Source organism: Vespula vulgaris, chromosome 10 (assembly GCF_905475345.1).
Source record: "Vespula vulgaris chromosome 10, iyVesVulg1.1, whole genome shotgun sequence".
NCBI classification, from domain to species: Eukaryota; Metazoa; Arthropoda; class Insecta; order Hymenoptera; family Vespidae; genus Vespula; species Vespula vulgaris.
Window position 1 is genome coordinate 6,402,501 of NC_066595.1, and position 14,998 is coordinate 6,417,498.

The 14,998-nt window shown below is 31.2% G+C and overlaps 1 protein-coding gene across 1 annotated transcript in view; it reads right to left on the reverse strand.

The window, feature by feature from the left end:
* Positions 1 to 4,246: 4,246 nt before the first annotated feature.
* LOC127066738 (protein TIS11-like) overlaps positions 4,247 to 14,998 on the reverse strand; it is a 39,082-nt gene continuing 28,330 nt past the window's right edge. The window contains exon 2 of the mRNA XM_051000813.1: positions 4,247 to 14,379. Within this exon, the coding sequence (XP_050856770.1) occupies positions 13,015 to 14,379 (1,365 nt within the window). The 3' untranslated portion in view covers positions 4,247 to 13,014. The remainder of the gene's footprint in view (positions 14,380 to 14,998) is intronic.

The window sequence follows — 14,998 nt, forward strand, 5'->3', positions numbered from 1 at the left end:
ATCTCGCAAACTCGAGTCGTTCGATCGACTCGTTGCACAGCCTTGCATGAAACCGATAAGATTGCGAAGTGAAACGGAACTCGCAGTTTAAAAGAAAGAGACAGAAAGAAAGAGAGAGAGAGAAAGAGAGAGTGAAAGAGCGAGACAGAAAGAAAAAGAGAGAGAGAAAGAGAAAGAGAGAGAATGTACGTCCGCATATGCATTCGAAAGAGAACGCAAGTTTTGCGCCCAGTTCGTAACCCAGTCCTTTGTGTTTAACTATGTATATATCGACACGAACGACATTCCACACGCGAGCTGATTTTTCTTTGACGCGTAAACGTCGTCGATCTTACCGGATACGAAATGCTAAAGACGTCTCTTTCTGTTTCTTTCTCTCTCTCTCTCTCTCTCTCTTTGAGTCTGTCTCTGTTTCGTTTTCTTCTTCTATCGTTCGTTTTCACTTTTGTTCATTCTTTATTTTTATTATTAAAACGTAATACACGTCTCGTAAACGTAATAGACTCTCTTTTATAATACGAACGATATGTGTGTGTGTGTGTGTGTGTGGTGTATATACATGAATTCATGTTATACGAGGAACATAATAAAAATAATACGAATTACGTTTGCATTTGAAAGGGACATATTTATAATAAGGGTTTTAGTATTATTTTATATATATATATATATATATATATATATATATATGTATGTATGTATGTATGTATGTATGTATTATATCGGGGTTGTACGGGAAGTTTCTTTTTCATTTTTCTTCCGATCGCATAAATTTATAAATGGTTGAGTGTATTATGTATAACTTGATTAAAAAATGTATTGAGTGAATATATATTTCCTAACATTTTATTTCACATCCTGATATTTATAAAACATCTGTATACTTTTCTTTTCTTTTCTTTTCTTTTCTTTTCTTTTCTTTTCTTTTCTTTTCTTTTCTTTTCTTTTTTCGATTCGATAATTCGTGTTATTATAATTTTATATCTTGAACTTTTCGGAGAACCCAATAAAATGTAAATTTTTATTTAACAGAATTATGTTTTTTTTTTTCCACAGATATACAAAGATTATTAAAATGCTAATGAAATAAAAATTATTACGCAAATGTTATAATACAAAAAGAAACATTACTTAATACTTACAACTGGTTATCTAAATCGTGTTCCGATAATATATCTATTTTTCTTTTTCTTTTTTAATTTCATTTGAAAAGACTAGTCCTTGATCTCTCTTCAGTGTATTCGTTAATTTTAATCAACAGCTACCTAATACATATTTACGTACGATCGTATCAAAAACAAACGAAGATGTTTAAAAGTTTGAATATCATAGAGGTCATCGATGGTCAACATTCAATTTTCCTGGCTTTATTTGAAACATTTTATATTTCAAATATTCAAAGCATATTCTCTCTCTTTTTAATAAAAACAAAATTTAATATGAAAATTATATAACGATGCGTAACAAAATTTATTTCGTATCTTTTACGTGAGAAGAAATTATCAATAAAAAGTTATCAGATTTAGCAGTCAAAATGTTCAGGTAGTCGCATTAAATGGGACATCCCTATATATATCCCTGAGTTATACGATCCCCTTTTTTACAGTGTTATATGAATCCATGTTATACGAGGGTCTATTGTAAATTGAAAATCATTTTTTTTTTCTTTCTTTCATTTGGATTGACAGTGGGGAAAAAAAGAAGGATAAGAGGTTCGTTTATACATACAAACGTGATACCGATGATCTCATGAATATTCCGTTCGTATCTCATTGATTCGAAAGTACCATGTGATTTGCTTATTAGCGTTGCCATGATATCAAAAGCCTGATTGTGTGTATATATATATAAATACGTGTACGCGTGTATGTATCTATGTATAATTACTTTGGTATAAATGGTATACACGTGTGCAAATATATACAATGAGAACGATAGCGAACCGATTGAGAAAAGATTTGAAAGTCTTCAATGTTATTCTTTTTCTTCCATTTTGTTTTTTTAACCTTGTTGCAAATACAAATCGTCGGGCAACGAAAAAAGAAATTTACTAATTTCTTTCTCTCTTGTGACGAAAGAATAAAGAAAGAAGAAAGAAATTAATATCTTTCTCAATCTTACGAATCTCTACTATCTTTATTAAAACCAATCGATATCGTCAAAACTATTAATTGTCCTCGTCCTCACGAGTTGCAAACGATAGAATTTGATTTTCAATCAAGTGTAAATGAAAAGAAATATTCTCGTAAAATTCTAGATCGATAATTAAATCCTTTAATTAACGTGAATCAAACGTCGTTCGTTCTTGTCCTTTTAAACGTTTCAACTTACTAAGTTTCCTTTTCTTTTATTTTCATTAATTGGATCCACGTCGAGCCACCATCCATCGACGAAAGAAGAAAGGAAGTCGTTCCAACCAGCTTTGTCTACTTGCTCTTTCTTTCTTTCTTTCTTTCTCTCTATCTTTCTCTCTCTCTCTTTCTTTATCTCTCTCTCTCTTTCTCTTTCTCTACGTTGTGGACTCTACGATGAAGAAAAAAAAAAAGGAGTGACGTTTAGCCGCAGGGAGTGCACTGCACTTCCTGTCTGGCTCTTCCTGATCGAGCGTATAAATAATACAACGTATGTACCGTAGTTGCAATCTCATTACTCTCTTCTCTCTCTTACAAATTTTCTTTTACAAAGATTAAAAATCTAATTCGTCGGTTCTTAGTTTCATTACACGATCCAAAATCTACGTTAAAGTCTCTTATTTTCTCTTTCTCTTTATTTTTTCTTTTTTTGCTTCTTCTTTTTTCATAACGTTTAAATTACTAATTCTTTTGTTATCGTAAAAAAAAAAAAAAAGAAATCTCACGCTCCTTTGAATTATTCAATGTTTCATCTGATAATTTTATTATCTAATCATTCACCTTGAAATCATTTGTAGAACATAATTTTTAAATATAACATAGAATCTTAGTTCTGTGATAATAATTGTTTTTTTAATTCAGAATCAAGAGGTTTACTAAGAGACAATTTTTCTATCCCAATTCTATGCTAATGCTTTGGAAATATGACAAAATCTTAATATTAGAATAATTTATTTATTTTTTTCTTTCTTCTCTTGTTTAATTTGAAATCTAAGAATATCATTGTAAAAAAGAATCTTTCTGTGATAATAAATTTTCCAGTTTTATGCTACATTATACAACAATTTTCAAATATAACAGAATGCTATTTCTATGATAATAATTCTACTTTAATTTAGTATCAAGAAATCTCATCGCGAAGAGAAACAATCTATCGGATAATAAGTTTCCCAATTCTAGTTTTTAAATAATAATTCATATAACAATCTCTATAAATATATATATATATATAATCTTTATTTTATAATAATCAATTTTCTTTAAAAGGATTTGAAAAATTGCCTAGCGATAAATAATCATTCAATGAAAATCTTTTGCATTCAAACCATTTCGTCCATTACTTTCAAAAATTTTATTATCTCACATGCAAAAGATTATAAAGAAAACTATTGACAAAATTGTTAAACTTTGGTTCCATTAAATGTGTCTTTTATAGCGATGGTTAAATATTTGACAGAACCCTTATAAATTAAATCTAAATCTGAAAGCAAACGTATTCAAAAAAAAATTTTTTCCAAAGGACATCTGCACGTTAGTATAGGGTCATTGTTTGTCGATTAACTTTCTTTTCCCTTTTATTTTATTTTATCTCTTTTATTAAACTATTACGATTTGTCCTGATTCAGATCGTAAATTATACGTTTGTACTTACCTATAAATGAAAAATATGTCAAACTTATTGATTTCTTATTCTTAATAAATCATCTGAACTTTCTCAAACATATCCTTTCCTTAATTCTTCTTCGATCGATCATTGCTTTTGTAAACTATAAAAAAGAAGTACGTAATTTTGATCAATTATTTAATAATATTACATAATCGAAGATAAATATAAGAGACGATAATAATAATAATAATAATAATAATAATAATAATAATAATAATATTAATAATAATAATAATAATAATATTAATAATAATAATAATAATAATAAAACAAAGGATAAAGGATTGGAAGGGACGAATGCTTTCCATTGCTCTTTATCCGAGCATTTTTTGTTTCTTTGCTTTTTGGTAATACGAATTTTTGGTTAAAAAAAAAAAAAAGAAGAAGAAAGAGAAAGAAAACAAAAAACAAAAAAACAAAAAAAAACAAAACAGCGTTACCAGTTCGGTTAATTTGTAATAATAAAATGTATTAAATAAGTTGTGTATTGTTGGCAATACTTATCAAACTACACATTTTCTTTCGTGATACACATGAGACTTGTTTTGCGGAGTGCGATCATCATCAATCGTTCAATTTATGTCGTTTATCTTTCTTTCTTTTTTCTTTTCTTTTCTTTTTTTTTTTTTTTCTTAACAAACCAAATCGAAAAAAAAGATCGGGAAGGCTCAGCGCACGCGCGTTATCGGAGATGGTAGCATTAGCATCGTTGGAAAACGAACTTAGAAGAAAAAAGGCAAAAAAAAATAATAAAAAGAAAAAAGAAATGGAGCAAAGCAAAAAAAAATGGCGTCGAATAAGAAAAATCTCGCATTTGTCGTCACACACGCACACATATAAGCATACATTTCAACACATGTTTTTCGTTTTCTATCTTTCTTCCTTTCTACGCAAACGCAAAATTAATTACATCTATTGCGAAACGCCCAATTTTTTTTTGACATATGTGTAAATATGCAAAAGAAAAAAAAAGAAAAAATAAAAAATCAGAAAAGATATTTCGCTCTCGTCACAATCTCTTTGTTATATTATATTCTATATATATATATAGTATATATATATATTATATATATATATATAAATACACATATATTAATATATTCATATATATTAATATAATATATATTAATATGTATATATATATATATATATTACTTATATATACATATATATTTCTTTCGAACGTTCTTCTCTATTCCACATTCACGTGCGCTAGATCTTCCCAAATAGAATATTAACTTCCTGATTTTCCATTTTTCTACGCGTATTTATGTATATGTATGTACTTTTTGTTTTATCACTTCTATGGTCCCATCGTGGAGAATAGACCGAAATCGTTCGAGTAATCGCAGGGCACATCTTACGGTACGATTTAAATGGAATATTTCAATCGATCTTCATACGGTGATCTAAATATCGTTATATGTGCATTCACCGAACAAAAATATTACAATAACAATGATAATAATATTATTAATATTAATAATAATAATAATAATAGCAACAAAAATTCGATCTTGATTCGTTTAGAGCCGAGGAGATTGAAATAAAGCGGAGATGAACAAAAAAGAAAAAAATAATAATAATGATAATCATAATAATAATGATAATAATAAGAAAGCAATATTTTTCTTTTTGTTTTTGGAAAAAGTAAAAAAAAACTAAAATGATGATACCGTAAAGAAAATTCCAAATTTTTCGTACCGTCGATACGAAGCACGTGATTTTGAAATTTGTTTCTCGAACGATTTTTGTCAGCCTATCAATTGGCTCTCGCGCTCATATATATATATATATTTATTTATTAATTTATTTATATATATATATGTGTGTGTATACTTTTTTGTTGTCCTTTCATTTTCTTTTTAGTACGTATCACACCGAAGACGCACGTCGTTCGTTCGTCGTACATTCTTTTCCGTTTAATCTCCCTTTATACAACTTTTACAAGTTGATATTGTATCTCGATGTTCGTCGGTAAATTATATGAAAAGGAAAAGAAGCGAAAAAGAAACAAAAACAAAAAAAAGGAAAAAGAATAAAAAAAAATAATAAAAAGCCAACGAAAGAAATTCTATCGTCGCGAGAGACGACGAACATATCACAAAAAGTTAAACGTAGCAATTATTTATCGTTAATCATATTATAACGTGTACGCTTTTTTCTTCCTTCTTAACTCTCTTCTCTCTGTGTTCTCTTTGAAAATCATTGAAAAATAGACGTTTACGAGAAAACAAATTGGGAATACTTCGATTACGAGAAATCACGAACTCACGGAGGAAAGGGATGGAAAAAAGAAAAAGAAAAAAAAAATATCCAAAAAAAAAAGAATGGAAATGAAGATTTTAAAGGATTTTTACCGTACGTCAATCGGTCTATTGAAAAAAAAAAAAAATAAGCACGAGAAGAGCGAGAAATGAGAAATAAGGAAAAGAAAAAAACAAAAACGAAAATGGAGCGTAACTGCATAACCATAATAATATAATTATTATTAATAATAATAATAATAATAATATAATAATAATATAATAATATTAATAATAATAATATAATAATATTAATAATAATAATAATTATTATTATTATAATAAAAACCGCCGGCTTTTCCGGCCGAGAGCCAAGAGATCGACCTGCGCAACATTTTTCTTTCTTTCTTTCTTTCTTTTTTTTACATCTTAACGCGTTACACATATATATATACACACACACATACATACATACATACATACATACACTCATATTTATATATATATATATATATACATGTGTATATATATATATAACGCATTATTATGTTTTGAGAGAACGCAGTATAAAATATTGTATAAATATATAAATACTTGATTGAAAAAATAAATATATTAAATTAAAAAAGAGACGTACACGTAAAGTATATTATATTTATTATTAATATTATATTTAATATATATAAGAGTGTAAGAAGGGGATGAGGAAGAAGGATCAAGTCTATAACGGAAGGGTAAGTAAGGGCGAGTGTGGGTGGAGAGAGGGAGGACTTAGGGGAGTTAAATCGAAAAATTGAAAACACTAGAGAAACGAGATGGGAAAGAAGGGGAAAAATATTGTATATGCATGTATTGTATGTTCGTGGATATGTTAGTTGCTCGTGTCGTGTATATTGTGTCGTTTATTGTGTCTTGCGCAACTTGGACCGCCGTTTTGATTTAAAAATTCTTCAATGAAAAGACAAATTTGTGAAACAATGATAATGATAACGATTATGATTATGATTATAATAATGATTGTGATAATAATAATGACGACGATGATGATACTGATATTGATAATGAGGATAATGATGATGATAGTACAGAGGAAGAAGGATTAGAAGGATAAAGAAAACGAGAAAGGAGAATACGAGTAGATAGGAATTGAAAAACGAGATCAAAATTTCGAGCGAACGCAAATTGAATTAAATATTGTGTTATTTGTTTTTTCCATCACATAGATATATCGTCTTTCCACTGATAACGTATATAACGTGGCTTTCGTACGCGTTTGCGCGCATCGCTCGTTGACGTTCTGCCAAAAAAGATTGTTAACGCGATATGAAAAAAGTGAGCAATGACGTTAATAAAAGTAAATAATAGCGGTGGTAGAAGTAGCAAATCAATAGTAATAGTTATAATAATAGTGGTATAGTAGTGTATAGTAGTAATAGTAGTAGTAGTAGTAGTAATGGTAGTAGTAGTAATAGTTATGTAAAAAAAGAAAATTAAATAATCATTAAATAATGGGAAATAATTTGAATATGTGTACATATATACGCGTAATATATAATATATGTTTGCTTCGTGTATATGTTGTGTATGTATTTGTATGCATGTGTATGTGTGTGTGTGTGTGTGTGTGAGTATATGTTGATACGTGTATGTATATATACACACACGTTTGCATATGTATCTATATAGGTATATAAATTGTATATATCGCGTCCCTGGCACGATGTGTGTGTTTATCCTAGGTGTATGTATGTATACGTCGTATGATCGTGAATGAGCTTTTAAATGCGTCCGGTCGCACATGTCCTCTATGCAAAAACTTCGTCTCTGACTCGGATTATTAATTATTATTTTCTGATAAGGAACGATACGATATTAATCGTGATAATCGTTCGCTTATCGACGATGGCGGATAAGGGTAACACGTTATTATTACCGTGATATTTGAAAATAAACGGTAATAAAATGTACCACTTCGCGTTTTCTAAATATTAATATTAATATAATAATAATAATAATAATAATAATAATAATAATAATAGTGTTAATATAATAATAATAATATAATGTGATAAAAATTATATATATATACATACATATATACATATGTATATGTATATATGTATATATACATTACTAATGGTAGAAAAAGTGTAGAAATGATGACAATGTATACGCTTGTGTACGTATGTGCGTGTGGGTATGTGCGTGAACATGATGATGACGATGATAACGATAGATAAGAATTTTATTTTCACTCCTTTTGCATGCATTCGACAAAAAATGAAAAAAAAAATGAAAAAAAAAAAAAACGTGAAAGGAAGAATATCGAAAAGAAACCTTTGACAATCGATTGCCTCGTCATCTTCCTTTCGTCTTAATTTTGTTATATCGTCGTAAAAGCAAAAAAATAAAAAAAAAGTAAATTTTAAAAAAGAAAAACAAAAGCCTATCAATGCACGTCACTTTTATAATCATATCAATGCCGGTGATTTTTCTTCTTTTTTTTCCTTTCTTTTTTTTTTTTTCTTTTTCGAAGGAATAATCAAACAATCAAACGCTTTCTTTTCTTCCTTTTTTTTTTTTAATCGATCACCGATATGTCTCGGGAGAGGATTAAAAACGAAAAATATATATAAAAAAAAAAAAAAAAAAAAAAAAAAAAAAACAAGGAAAAAGAAAAAGAAGAAGTAAAAGAAAAGAAGAAAAAGAAAATAATCCAGATCGTTCTCGTTATGAATCAACCTACTGTTTCTCACAAAGACCTAAAAATAATGTTGCTTGTTACTTTTCGTTTATCGTCGGGAAATATTTTTACGATGTTTCAGTTACGAATATGATAATAATGAAAGTAATAATATTAATAATAATAATAATAATAATAATATAATAATATAATATAATAATTAATAATATATAATTAATAATATATAATAATATAATAATAAAATAATAATATTAATAATAATAATAATAATAATAGCAAACTAAATCTACAATAACATTTGCCTTCGCATATAAATTAAATGAAAAATATTTCTTGTAATAATTATTATTATTGTTCTTGTTGATGTTTTTGTTATTGGCTGCTGTTATGTTCAGTTTCTTCAAGCATAAGAGTATGATGGTGTGTGTATTTGTGTGTATGTGTGTGTTGTGTGTGCGTGTATATATATATATATACACAGAATGTATTCGATTTTCAAAAACCACGTCATTTAGGCACTTTCGTTTACTTTCTTTTTCACCGTTAAATCATTCTATCATTATTTCATTTGTATTAAATCTACGGGAAGCAAGGTGACGGACATCCAACAGAGGAAGTTTTCTTTAACTGAAAGAACGATAAGATCGATAAAAAAAAAACGATCGAGTTAAGATCGATCGTTTATCTTCATCTTTTTTTATTCATTCTTTTTTTTATTATTTATTTATTTATTTATTAATTTATTTATTTACTAACTTATCTATCTATCTATTTTTATTTTTCTCGTGCGCGAAGGGAAAGAAAAAAAAAAGGAAATAAATAGAGTAAAAAAGAAGAAGAAAAAAAAAGAAAAGAAAAGAAAATAAAAAGCACGAAAAACGGTACACTTCCCTTGTGTAGCGCCGTCACCCTGTCACGCTAAATCCACACCCTCTCTTTCTCCCTTCCTCTCCTCCTTTCATAATAGAATATGTTCTTCAATAATAGTAAATATTTCTATTGCAATAGTTACATATCACATTTTTTCTTTTTTCTTTACGGGGAAGAACAAATATAATTATATATATATATATATAAATATATATATATATTCATATATTTATATATATATATATAGATTACAAAATCAATCGTTTCTCTTTCTCTCTCTGTAAATATATCCTTCGTCTCTTTCTCTTTCTCTCTCTTTCTCTCTCTCTCTCTCTCTTCCTCCCTCCCTCCCTCCCTCTCTCTCTCTCTCTCTCTCTCTCTCTCTGTTTTTCATCTTACTTGATCGATTCGATATTGCTTAAAAAATTCTTCACTTACGTTTTCGAAACCAATGTTTTTGCAGTAACATACATACTATCTCGTACATGTTAGTCATGCTTTCACATTCGAAAGAAAGATAAAGAGGGAGAGGAAGAGAGAGCGAGAGAGCGAGAGAGAGAGAGAGAGACAGAGAGAGAGAAAGATAAGAGACAAACAGAGCGTAAGAGACAGGGAACGTAGCCTCCGATATATTACTACGATCCAAGGATATAAATACGGACCACCCACGTGTAAAAAAGTGTTAAATTAGCGGAACACGTGCGTGTGTATGTGTAAGTATATCCGACCGATTTAGAGTTTTGATCGCTCGAATAGCTTTTCCTTCGTATTTTTTTCAAATATTTTCTTTCCCTCCTTTCACTACTCATGTCACTATCTCTATCCTTATCCCTACCCCAATTTCTACCCCTTTCTCTCTCGTACATAATAACGATATATATATCTATATATATATCTATATGTATATATATATACACACAATATATATGTATATCTAAATGTTTCTTTTCTTTGCTCTTTTTTTTTTGTGCATTTTCTTTTTTGTATTTTTTTATTTTTTTACTTTTTTAATTAATATTATTATCATTGTTAACAAAAGAAAGAGAGAGAGAGAGAGAGAGGGAGGGAGGGGGCAGAGCAAGTCTCTTTCGTAAAGTCACAAACACGCACGTGTTTAATAGATAACACGTTATAATCATCTTCTAAATCCTATTCTTTTTATAATCTTTCGTATTGAGAAATATCAAAGTCATCGGCATCATTTTGTCGTTGCGTATATTCCTTTCTTTTTCTTTTTTTCTTTTTTTCTTTTTCTTTTTCTTTTTTTTTTAGAAGAATAATCTAACATTTATGATATATATATATATATATCACGGAGGATCTTTCACTCTGTCTATCTCTTTGTTCTTTCGCCTTTACATACATACAATTCATTCATTCTATTAAACACTGGAAGACACTATTTTTAATAGGGGAGAAAAAAAATTGTAAACAAAAAAAAAACAAAAAAAAATAAAAAGAAAACTATCCCCAAATGTACCGAGTGATCTTCGATCGAAGGCACATTTTTCTTAATCGATGTGTGTATTCTTGTTAAGTGTACGTTTATGTACCTATATATTTTTCGCATTCACAGTATCTGTATATCGGATGCTTATTATTATTTATCGCATACTATCATATCTCTCTCTTTCTCTCTTTCTCTCGCACACTATTAATTCTTAAGTTCTATACATGTTTGTCCGTCTACTTTTTTTTCTGTCTCTCTCTCTCTCTCTCTTTCTCTAGACACAACTTCCTTTCTTACTTTTTCTCCTTTATATAAAAGAGACCACCGTTAAAAAAAAAAAAAAAGAAAACAAAGGATAAATACAAACACAAACGAAAAGAAATCTTCTAACGTTATTTAATAAAGTGTTTTGGAATATTGCAACGTTTCACCTGCCCCGGATTTTAACGCGACAAACCAAGATCCATGTGAATCGTTCGTGCCGCGCGGGAAGAGGGAGATACATATATTTTTTTTTGTTTTATATATTTTTTATACTTTTTTTTTTGTGTTTTTGCTTATATTTGTCTATTTGTTATTGTTTTCTCTTTCGATTTCTCTAATTGAAAATTATGGCAAATAAGCCGTAATTCATAGTAACAGACTACTTTCTGTTTTCTTCATCTTCATTCCCCGTTAATAAAAAAAAAAAAAAAGAAAAAAAGAAAGAATAAAAAATAAAATAAAATAAAATAATAAAAATAAAGATGAAACGACCGAGAATTTAAAAAGCCAAAAAAAAAGGAAAAGATAAGTAAATAAAAGAAAGTAAAGTCAAGAAGAACGAAGAATAAGAAGAATACTTTTCTCCTCTTTCTCTCTCTCTCTTTCTCTCACCCCCTTCTCCCCCTCTCCCACTCCTTCTCCCTCTCCCTCTTCCTCCTCTTGCAATCCACAGAAAAATTTTTTTTCTCTTGGTATCATTTTCCATGAGACAGACGTACAACAACGATCGATATATATCATCTCATTTACATTTTTCATCGAGAGATTCACACGATCCGGTCGCGACTTCCGGGATGATACTGTCGTTTCGCGGTATCGATTAAACGAGCGTTAAACCTAAGTAAAAAAGAGGGCGAAAAAAAAAACAGTAAAAGAAAAAAAAAAGAAAAAAAATGAAAAAGAAAATTACGACCGACAGAAAAGTCAAAAGTCGTTTCTCCTAAGTCGTTCTTCGTTACAGTCGTCGACCGCTAAAAAGCAACGCGACCTAATAAGATATGAGAATGATATTTTCTAATCGATTATAGATAATGAGAAAATGCCGAAGAACACGACCGTAATGACCATAACGCGATGAATGACGGTGGTTCCGACGATATATATATATATATATATATATATATATATATATATGTATGTTATTAAGGATAGTTATAATATAATAATATAATATAATAATAATATAATAATAATAATAATAGTATATCAATAATATTAATAAGAATAAGAATATTATTTAAAATAGTTAATAATAATAATAATAATAATAATAATAATAATATTAATAATAATAATAATAATAATAATGAGGATAAGGATTTAAAAAAAAAGACAAAAATTTTAGGGAAAACACAAAAGACGATGGTTCAAGAACGATAGCAAAATGCACGAAGGTGCGTCGTTAAAAGAGAAAAAAGAATTAAAAAGATGAAGGAGAAGAAGAATGCTTTAAATAATAAGCGGAATAACGACGGAGGAGAGAGAAGCGATCGCTCCCCGTCCGCGGAAGAGAAGAAAAAAAAAATAAAGAACGAAATTTCATCATTTTTATCTCTCGAAAAGAGATATTAAAATTTTCAATCGACACACGTTTTTATAAAACGAAATACGTGTGTTGTTGGTTTTTGTCTTTCTTTCGATCGCGCGAAGAAACAACATACAGAGCGATAGAAGGGAGAGTTTTAGATCTTAAGGTTGTCGAAGTCACCTAGGGTGCTGCTGATCCTGTTGAATACAGGCAACCTTGACTCTGCGTTAGGCGATAACGGTGAGGGTGTTCTTGGCGTGATCTCGTCTGAACCGAGTGGACTGCAAACGTTCGTACGTGGACTTGGAGTTTGTCGTGTAGCGAGAAGCCCAAAATCCTGACCGAAGCTGAAAGGTGTTGTTGGTAGATTGTTGTTTACGTTAGCTTGCTGCGTCGAGTCGTCGCTGAAGAAACTTGCCATTGAGTTAGTGGGAGATTGGCTGAGACTTGAGGACGGCGAGACAGAGTCCGCCGTGCTACCGAGGGAAAATGTCGGGCTGAGGTTGAGCGGTTTTGGCCTGGTAGCACCGACGATGGAACTCCCACCGGCAGCACCGTTAGCACCGGCCGTTTGACGATGATGGTGATGATGATGGTGATGCTGATGTTGGTGATGATGTTGTTGATGATGTTGTTGATGATGATGGTGGCTCGAGGCAAGACTAAGAGAATTTGTTCGTAGCAAGGGCGGTGGTGTAAAGGCAGCGTTGGCCGTGGTGGCAGCCAAACTTAGAGAATTCGTTCTCATTAGATTCGGTGGTGAATTGGCAGCTGCTGCTGCTGCGGCTACCGCAGCTACTTGGGACGAGCTAGCGGCAGCTATCTGTTCCAAGAGGCCGACGCTAAGATTGGCGGAATTGGCGGCTGCTGTGGCTGCGGCTGCGTTACTAGGTGCGTTCGTAGCAGCACCGGCTGCTGCTGCTGCTGCTGCGGCTGCTGCTGCGACTGCTGCTGTACTGGTGTTACAGCCGTTGCTGTTACCACCGGTGACACCACCGGTATTACCACCGGCCGCGGCCGCTGCTGCGGCTGCCGCGGCTGCAGCCGCTGCACCCAACAACGGATTCAAACCCATGATGTTGGGCTGCGATGAGCCTAACTGTGCGCTCACCTTCTGATTGTGTATACGAGCTTCCTCGAAGTTGTGAATAAAGTGGCACCGCGGTCCGTACGGGCAAAAACCAATCGTATGGAAGGTACGACACAATTCTGTTTTATATTTCGGATGACGAGCCAAATTTCGCAGCTCGCTGTATCCGTGAGCGAACTGACACTTGTCTCCGTATTTACAGGCTCCACTTTCCTCGAACGGCCGACATAGTTCCGTCTTGTAACGAGACGTTGGCTCGCTCGCGCTCCTGTCGAGTTTACGATGTTGCTCGATCAATGTAGTCACTAAAGAAGTGTAGCTACGACGTAAAGGTGCGTGACCTCCGTTCGTGCCATTGTTGTTGTTTGCCGATGATACCGACGTTGCATTGCTTGTACCCGTGTCCTTGCTCTTCGCGGAGCTCGTGTTCTGTAAAAAAGAAACATGGAAAAATATCGGTTAATATCTGTGTCTCTTTCTCTTTCGATAAAACGCGAGTCAGCAGCCAATTACGGCCGTCGCAACGATTACGCTACTTGTTTGGAAGATAAAAGGGAAAAAAATAATAATAATTAATATATAATAATAATAATAATAATAATAATAAATAATACATTTACTGGACCTCGCCAACGATTACTACATCAGTTACGCAATCTATGACCCGATAGCCATCATATTTAAAAATAAAATCACATTTTTTTCATTCTATGGTATTTAAAAGACGGAAATCGCTAAACCAGCAGCTCTATCTCAAAGAAAATTGCTCCGTTCAAGGTCCTCCTCCTATCTAACTGTCTATCGGAAGCATCAATCTTTTCTAAATAACGGTGCTACTTAGTCTTATCCATTGATAGTAGAAGAACGTGTGCTTAGTAACTTCCTGAAGATTGTTCTCGTTAATTACATTCCTACTCGTAAGAAGAGATGAGAACTTGGGATCGTTAATTCACGTTTCAGGACACTAAAGATAAACAGATATGGCTCGGATGAGTCTTAATCAGGATTAAAATTACTAAAGATGGGGTGAGATTACAAGGGTTCTACC